Consider the following 9,616-nt stretch of genomic DNA (forward strand, 5'->3'; position numbering starts at 1 on the left):
GAATTAAAAATAAGTCAAAGGACGAGATATCATGGAAGGAAGAGTGACAGACGGACGATGACACAAATGAGAACTGAAAAGACAATTATGGACGATTACACACTCATCAGTGTCCATCGCGAGCTCCCCCCTACCCAGGGAGGGGCCGGACTAACAGGCGGAAAACGAGCTTTTAACCACCTCAAAGGGTGGCCAGGCCCCACGCAAAGCATGCTGGGTACTGAGTCCCTTGAGAGAGAGAGGGAGGGAGACAGGCTCTCAGTCTCCTGCTGAGCCGAGATAAAAAGTCGCCTCAGGCAACTCGGTTTCTGTCTCCATGACAGGGGCACAGCCTCAGGGTGTGAGGATTTCATTAGGGGTGTCTGTTTTATCTGTCCTGACACAGGCATGCAGGTGGAAAGCGATAGGAGGGCACTATTTGTATTAGATGACTCTATGGTTTGAGCTTAGCTGAATCATCTCATCATCATCTCACACTATCTCAAGCCTCACTTCGTCAACCCTCAGGCTAATATTTGTAACAATCACATTGTGTCAACTACACACGCAACTTTCCCACATACAACCAAAAAAGCTGTCCTTGATCCATAGAATCAAGAAACTCTTTTTGATCAAATGTGGTGTTTACCAGGAACCCCCCCTAAAAGAGAGAGAGAGAGAGAGAGAGAAAGAGAGAGAGAGAGTGAGAGAGAGACACAGTGGTCATCTCATTTCATCTCGCCCCTCTCAAAGGGACATTGGAATGTTTGCTCAGTCTGGAATTGCAATCACGGAATGTTCCAGTGTCTTAATTAATTGGAATGGAGGAATCTATTTCCTTGTAATACACTGTGTAATTTATGTAAATGACTCACTTTGTTGGCTAATTTGTTTTAATTTATGTATTCATCTGCAATACGCTCATTTCCATTTCAGACTGTGCGGTAATAATTTATCTGAAATAAATAGTGCGATAGTGGGGAAATGTGAATTGATTAATTCTACGACATTAATAGTGTCATGGCATAAAAACCTCCTATTGACAAGTGTAAAAACTTCAGGGCTGACTTGCATATGCCTATATATGTAGAGAGCTTTGCACGAATCTCCTGCATGTGTTATTATGTTGAATATAAAACCAAATAACCTGCCGAATTTGCTGAGACTCTGGCACTGGGTGTGCGAGCCGTGTGATAAGGAAGCGTCTGAAGGACAGTAGTGCTGATCACACTGCTCCACTGGAGAGGGACACAACTTCCACAGTTGGTCCCATCCAAACCTGGTAGGAACCAGGTGCAGTGCAATCCATGTCACTGGGTCTCTCGGGTCATTTTAGTCTCATTTAGATGTCGGTGTGGGTTCGCTTGGTGTTCTGTTGGCTGGTTCTGGTGGGGAGCATTACAGTCTGGCCGGTGGGTTCTCTGTGGGCTCCCCAAGGGGCTGGCTCTCAGGCGTCTGTCTGCTGAGCCCCAGCATACCACAGGAATCCTTTCTCACCAGAGCAGCGAGCGGCGGGGCTTTGCACCCCCAAGAGGCCTAATCCCCGGAACCACCTCGAAACAGGCACACCCCCGGGAACTGCTGCTGCTTCAGTTAGAGCAGAGGGCTCAGGCTCACACACACACACACCCGCACACACACATGCACATGCAAGCTGGAGCACGCAGACACTCACCAAACGCACATACGTATGCTTGAGCACACACACACAAAACGCACACACATGCATGCTTTAGCGCGCACACACCCAAAACACACACACCCAGCACCAGATTACTGCCAAACATGCAGTAACCCACACCCCATCCGTGTGGGTTCTGATCAGATAGCCTTATCAAAAACGTGTTCCGTAGACAGATAACCTTTTTCTAATCCTTTTTTTGATCTGCGCTGTCTTCACGAGGAAGCAGGGGCCTAAGACGTTGGCCATGCTAGGGATGAAGAATTAGCGCTATCTCCAGCCTTGTCTACAGCAGCACGTTATCACTCTCCACACTAGTCCCTGGGAAGTAGACGGTATTTACGCTATCAATGGAGTTAGACGGGCATTCATATATGAGCACATACGTGTGCAGACACACACACACACACACCCCATGCTGTGAGATGAATGGGGTGCGGTGACCTCCATGTGTTTCCCATTTGTATTTAGTCACACATGAGCATGTACCTCAGACACGTTAGATTAGACTCCTCTGACAGCTCCTGTAAATTACATACACTGTCCGAGTCGATGAGTCAGACAGAGCGTGTGTGTGGCTGGCTGGACGTGTGTGTGTCCCCGGGTCGAAAAGTCCTGTTCCAGCGATGGGAGCTGTTGTGGTCTCTTCCTCCTCTGGCTGGAGCTTGCGTACGCTCTCCCGCCGTCCTGTCCTCTCGTTCTCTCCCCCTTGTTTTTGACGGTATCTCTTCGCACGCCAACCCTACTGCAGCTGTTCACCATGTATCACCAAGGAGACCTTTTAACCCTTGACATCAGGAACAAAAAGTGCTAACCGGACACACACACACACACACACACACAAATTATACACCTACCTACACCCTTATATCTACACACATGCTACACACACACAGATACACGCACACACACACACATCCCTTGTTCCCACGTACCCTTTGGCCTCCTCTTCGCTGGCCCCACAAGGACACGGTGAATTTAGGGCATCAAATGAGAGAAAGTGGGGGAGGGAGAGAGAAAGGATAAGTTGTATGAGAATGGAGATAGACAGACAAGAGAGCAAAGAGCGATTCTGGTTTTCTCTTTATAGTAAGTGCATAAACAGTCTGTTTCACTGTCAGTCCTTTCACATCATTGCAGAAATTCCCGTGGTTATTTCGTAGCTTTTTGGGGCAACAGCTCATTCCACTTCTCATGACTGCGACACAAAATGGAGAACACAATGAACACAGCAACGTAGCATAAGCTCCATGAGCGAACTCTTAATATCCAACCCGCTCTTCTCTAGAACGTTCCGCTGGGTAATTCTGAAGGAAAAAATGGCAGCAAGGCAGGGGAACTCAACTCTGCGGTTCTCCAACCGACATTGGGCCTGGTCCGACAGCAAGGAAGTGGAGTAAAGAGAACCATGTGTGGGCGAGGCAGCATAATCTGACTCTCATGGCTGAGCTAGGAGAGAGGGGGAGGTTACCCTGTGGTCTACCTGCTCTCTGTAACCCGCACGTCCACCTAGAAGAAGAGCTAGCCTCACTCTGTTTAGCTTGTCAGTGTCAATAGAGGGACTGTAAGATTAGGGCGATGACACATGTTGTCAGGGACAATCACCGTTGTATTAATGGACTCTGTGGATGCTGGCGCGGATGGTGATTTATGGTCCTGGAAGTACATGTAGCACCTGGACGCTCTGCATTTAGCTTCCTTCCCTAGCGTGTCACCTAGACAATATGTTCTCCTCATAAATCCACAGCTGGAGAAATCATCTTCAGCCTCTGGATGATCCTCATCTGTTCTAGTATTCTATTCACTCGCATTCTATTGCATTGTACACCGCAGTTCTGTGTGATTCTGTTCTACTCTGTTATTTTTGATTTGACTCTATTCTGACCAGTCCTCCTCCATGTCTCCCGCCAGGTCATGGGCCTGCTGAACCCAGGCGGCGTCCCTCACCAGCCCCAGAGTGACTTCGCCCTCTCCCCCCTGACAGGAGGCCTGGAACCCGGGGTCGGCATGGCTGCCAGCTGCCACGGTTCCCAGCGTCTGGAGGCTCTACCAGGCCTGACCAGCACCCAGTCCTACTGCCCACCCACCTACGGCTCTCCAGCCTACGCCGTGGACCACCACCCCTCCTACCAGTACAGCCAGTACAGCCAGAGCAAGGTGAGCACGCACGCACGTACACACCCACACACACAGGCACAAACACGTGCACACAGATGCACAGACGTGCATAAAGATTTCATGAAAGTTAGCTAAAGGGGTGAGGCTTGCCGCTTGGAGTTGTTCTACCATTACCTGCGCTGGTATTTCCACCTCCACCCCTCTCTGCTCCTCTGACATTGTGGGGGTCCAATGTTCTGAGTCATCAGCCTTGTTAATTGGCCAGGGCAACATCTGATGAGAAAGCGTCTCATATCCCCCTTATGACCGGTGAGGTTACATGCACTCAGGTAGGACTCAGCTTCTGGCCGGGCTACTTCAGTTTATATTAGCATTACCAGAGTGTATACACACACACACACACTTACCCTTTCATGACCTCATGTGATGAGGCTGCCCATCAATCCCCCCCCCACCCTTCTCACCTAGCCATGTAATGACCTCGCTCGCTGTCCGCACGTGTAACCAAGATACCCCACCAGATAAAAGGAGCCGCTTCTCCAAACCTTGTTTGACAGGAGGGTGGAGGGAGAAAGCAAGGGTTTGGGGGTTGGGGGGGCAGGAGGGTTGTGTGGGTGGGGGGGCAGGAGAGTTGTGTGTGTGGGGGGTGCATGTGCGTCGGGGCGGGAATGGGGTGAGGTACACGACCACATGTTGACTGGGCCGTCATCGGCGACATCTTGATGTCATTAATTTAGCAAGCTCAGGGAGAGACCCACGTGCAGCTCACCGGGGAAAGGATGTGTGTTTGTGTGTGTGTGTGTGTGTGTGTGAGTTTCTGTCAGGAAAGTGGGGGTGAGAGGGGCTGTTTAACGGGGAGCAATATGGCCCTTGGCAGCTGGCGATGAGAACCAGGTGTCCCTGAGGGGTCACATCCAGAGTTGTTACTGATCAGAGGAGCGATCCACCAAACCTACCTGCAGTGGCTAACTCAGCTTCTAGACCTGGCCTAAGCCCCCAGCCCCAGCCTCAACTCCCGGCCCCATTGCCAGCCCCAGCCTCAAACACATCTTCCCTTAGCGTAGTAGGCGGAGCCTGATAAGGAACACTCCGGAGACCTCTAACCCCTCTCTCTCTCTTTGTTTCCTCAGATGCCTTTCCTTATCTAGAGCACCAACTCTGCTCTGGAGGACACCTTCTGTGACCCGACCTGACAGTCAGCGTCAGAGCACACACACACACCCTCTCTCTCCTCTCCGTCCCCCGTCCGCACTGGCCCTGGTGCCCCTCTGCCAACCCTGACTCCCCCCCCCCCCAAACACTGAGGGAGGAGGGGGGTGGGGGACCTACCCAGGAGACCTTGGGGGGCTGGGGGGTTGACTGGGATAATGAGGACCAAAAGGGGTTGGCGTCTTCTCGAGTTACCTGGTACTCACCGCACTCACGCTCCATGCCATCTCCTCCAAACCTCAACACGCCTCGCTCCGCCATGCTTCTAGAAGGAGGAAGCGGGAAACTAGCTGGAGAGGAAGGGGCTGGAGGAGGGTGGGGAGGTGGCGAAAAGCAAAAATGTATAACTTAACTGACTCATAGCAACTGGGGCAACATACCGATGAAGACTTTACAAACTGTTTTACCATGCGGCTCCTATTCTTCGTCAGGACTGATTTCAGAAGAGGATGGAAGAATAAGACACAAAGATAACTTTTACAATCCGCACGAGGGTCATTCAGAACTCACTTTGCAACCCAGCGTGGCCGTTATGTGTTTTCGGTGGCACTGTACTTCACAAAGTCTTAGAACAATGTCATTGACTAAACATAAAGATGATTCCCACATTGGAATGATGGACTTGATGTGGTTTGAGTATACTGTACATGGACATGGGAACACAGCCGAGGCCTTGATTGGTGGAGAAAAGACAGGTGCTGCAACCCAAAGAAAGTGCAATACTTTCATACCTCAGATGAAACTCATTGTCACATAGTCACTCAACTATCTGACCTGACATCCTCTACACACATCATTGTTTAGATTTCATTTTCCAAATGTATTTCTCCATTTGAATGGTAAGGAGCAAAACAACATGCTGAAAGTAAAAAGAACAGCATTACTCATCAACCATTGTGCTCTGTAAAAAAAAAAATCATCAAACAGCACACCAAGTCAAGTGTATATGGATCCAGATCATCTCACATCGATGGTCTACATTGACTGAATGAGAATTGGGTCCCAGATAAGAATTAGCGAGGTCAGTACGACAGTGGCTGTTGTCATTGTAAAGAGAGAATCATCAGTTCTTTTCAGTATTTATTCAGCGTCCACCTCTTTGTGTCCCTGATTACAGCACTCTCTCTCTAGGGCTTGTCAAGTCTTAAGTTTCTTTCCAGACTGTTTTATATACATATATAATGTTTCCTGACTGCATAAAATGATTTTGTTGTAATGTCTTGTGTAAAAATGCAGCGCTATTTACTATTTATAATAAACTATATTAAAATGTGTGGAAGTGATTGGTGTTTCGTAGTTAGGTAGGCATACTAAGAAATCATTAAAAAACGAGGGTGGTACTAAGTTAATAGTTGTGGTTCCATGTCCTATCAGTCGATGAACCATGCTGGTGGATGGGAGCCAAAACCGTCAGAGCACAAACACAAGACCAAATTGTACAGACATACGTTAAAGTGACTTGACGTCTGTCTCTCCTTCTTTGGCATTCTCTTTCACCTCTCCCTTCAAGTTTATACAGTCTTTTGGAAGTGATTGTTAACAGCTGATTGTTGTGGTTTTTTTGTAAGAAGACACCTATGTTTAATTTTTATGGAAAATAATGAATTTGCCTCTCCCTCCGTGACCCCGTTACACATGCATCTTACTGTAAACAAACACTCAATAAAATATGTTTCTCATTGTAATCTGACAACGGCAACCAACGCAATCCCCCCACCAGTATATTTTCAAAGCTCGTTCCACCAGTCATTCATAAATATATCCTCTTTCATAAATACCACTGTCTGACAAATCCCCTCTCCCCGAGGGCCCCTTCACACCGTTGATGAGTAAAGCAGAGGCCCCTGTAAACGACCCAAACACAACAGCACACAGACCTGCAGGGATATCAGTCACTGCCAGTGTCCATGCAGGGTTCAGGGGTCACAGCCGTCCACCGATCCCCCTCTGCCTCCAGACAGCGGAAAAAAAAACCTCACGTCGGACACTTCACAAGTTACTGATATCGGTGAGTTTTATGGCTCGTTCTTCCTTTTCTTTTTCTTTCTTTCTTTTTCTTGGAGGGATGAAGGGATCAGGTGCCTGCAGCTGCCTGTGCCATTCATTTTTTATGTGCTTGTGTGTGTGTGTGTGTGTGTAAGAGTGTGAACGTGCGTGAGTCACAGAGAGCACTCACGTCTAACAGTACATACAGCATTTAGGAGTTTTGTGACTTAATGAGTCGCTGAACAAACAGACACACGCTGTTTACGTTTCTTTGTTTGTGGTTACATGCGAATGGGTACGTTTGTAGTTTGCGTGTGTGAGTACATGGCCTGATCAAAGCCTGATCGGATTTCAGTATTTTCTCAGTGGTCAGAAAACTGTCCTTTACAAGTGCTTTGCTTGTTGAACACAATGGATGAAGAAGCCAAAGGGGCAGTCCTGGAATGGAGTGCCAGTCAAGCAAGCACACACTGGAGACAACTTAACCTCTGACCCCTCTTCCCTTTGAAATGGAGGAGGCTACTTGACCGGAGCTGACAACTACCCCTTGGGCATCTACTGCAACCCCCCCCTCCCACTCACACACCCTCCGATCCAAACTAAATCAAGCAGAGGGAGGGAAGGCAGGAGGGAGGGGAGGAGTGGAATCAAGTTAATTTGGAGAGAAAGACAGAGGGAGTGAGAGATGGAAAATGTTTTTGGGAAGTGGGGGAGGTTGATCCTGTGTTATTTGCCGGAGTAAACTGAACATTTTGGGGTCTTTATGATTCGATACCCAACTGTCTGCACCATGAACAGTGACCGTGTTTGAAATGGGAGCTATGTCGGATTGAATTGTGGAGCCCTGCCCAAGAGGAACCATCAGGTTGGCTACAACGGCGACATTAGCGGGCGAGCTTTATCTCAGAAATGTCCTCTTATCAGTGGTGTCAAGAGAGCTGAGGGGAGAGGGACAGCATGCCGTTCCCAAAGCAGAGTGTGGCGAGGTCACTCCTCCCCTCTCTCATTCTCTCTGTCTCTCTCTGTCTGTCTGTCTCTCTCTCTCTCTTTCTATCTCTCTCTTTCTCTCTCTCTCTCTCTCTCTCTCTCTCTCTCTCTCCTCTCCAACCCAGTTGTTACTGTCTCCTTGCTCAGGTCATTACCTGTTCTTTATTCTATTTCATTTTCCCTCACCTTCTCCTCTTTATTTCTTAAGTTCATTGATTCTCTTTCTCTCTCTCCCTCACAGAGCTTTTTTCCACCATGAACCGGACCCTCCTTCTTTCTCTGCTCACCCACTGCAAGACGATGATTCTGGAGGAACTGGACACCAACATCGGGGACAGTGACCACCGCAATGCCACGGCGAGCACCACGCCCGGCCCCCTCGCTACCGTCAGCCCCACCTCGCCCCTCGTCCTGGACCTCAGGGGGTCTTACGACAACGCCTATTTCTACATCCTGTTTGTCATGTTCTTCTACTCCTTCCTTGCGCTGACGCTCTTTAAGAACTTTATCCGCAGCGAGAAGGGCAAGAAGGACCCCTTCGAGGAGTTCATGAATGGGGGGGCGACGGCCCTGCCCAAATTCAACACAGGCCCTTCGACAGGGGAAGGGTTTGACTTTGAAGACGAGTGCATTCTCTGAGCACGGGCTGGGCCGACCGTGAGGCAAAGTGGGAGGGAGATGTTTTGACAGTCATCGAAGCCAGGAAAACGTCAATGCGGACTATTTCAGGGCAGACCTGCTGCTAGTGATTTTGGAGAAATGTTTTTTTCTCCTTCCTTTTCCATGTTCACTCTCCCTCTCTGTCTCTCTCTCCATACAACTGAACAATCAGCGAAGCCAGCCCAAGGAGGCCTGTCAGAAAGGAGGACCATGAGAGCGGAGGGGACTGGCTTCCTCTGGGCATCTGAGAGACGTGGAGCTGAGGAGGGGCCAAGGAACATGCTCAACTGGATCATCAGAATGCTGGGATGCCCTCCTGGGGAGGACCATCAGGATCACAGACTGAGGAGGTTCTTGATCACAAAAACTATAGATGACATGGATTTGGTGTTTGTGTGTGTTTGTGTGTTTGGATACTTAAGTCATGTAATCTATCACTGTAATGTAAAAAGTGTTTAATTAAATGTAAAAAGTTCAATAAAATTGAGAAGACAAAGACTGAGATGTAAAAAAAAAAATTCATCTGATTTGAACATTTATCAAATGTCTAGCCCCAATATTCAAGTATTACCTTGTCTTGGTTATGAGGGATCCTCTGGTACAGAGCAAGCTGGTTTATGCTACCCCTTACTGACCCCATAGGTCTGAATTTGCAATGCATTGGCGAAAGGTGAACTCCAGTTTATCAGTCCATAGAATGCACATCAATTGCACAGCGGGATTATGTGACGAGGGCTTTAATGAGCACATGCGTTTTTGATTTGAAAGACGCACCGCCTACGAGGCATAAACTCGCCCATGAAAAAGGAGAACGGAGCATTTACGTTTCCTGAAAGTGGGATACACTTTAGAGTAACTAGTCAACTGCTCGGTTATAGTTATCGTCACAACGCGGTTTGGGGTCAAATTAGGCGCGCACACGCCAATTATGCTCGATAAAGTCGCGGTTGAGGTAAAGACCTTCCAAATACAGAACATCACATGTTCTGTGCTTTG

General features: G+C 48.5%; 1 protein-coding gene across 1 annotated transcript in view; it reads left to right on the forward strand.

Annotated features, from left to right (window-relative positions):
* Nucleotides 1–8,599, forward strand: part of LOC146271156 (paired box protein Pax-3-like) — a 22,505-nt gene extending 13,906 nt beyond the window's left edge. The window contains 2 exon segments of the mRNA XM_084707567.1: nt 3,572–3,833; nt 8,202–8,599. Coding sequence (XP_084563693.1) covers nt 3,572–3,833; nt 8,202–8,599 — 660 coding nt within the window.
* Nucleotides 8,600–9,616: the final 1,017 nt, after the last annotated feature.

This window comes from Hypomesus nipponensis, chromosome 10, assembly GCF_054491055.1.
Source record: "Hypomesus nipponensis isolate SF chromosome 10, ASM5449105v1, whole genome shotgun sequence".
Lineage (NCBI taxonomy): Eukaryota > Metazoa > Chordata > Actinopteri > Osmeriformes > Osmeridae > Hypomesus > Hypomesus nipponensis.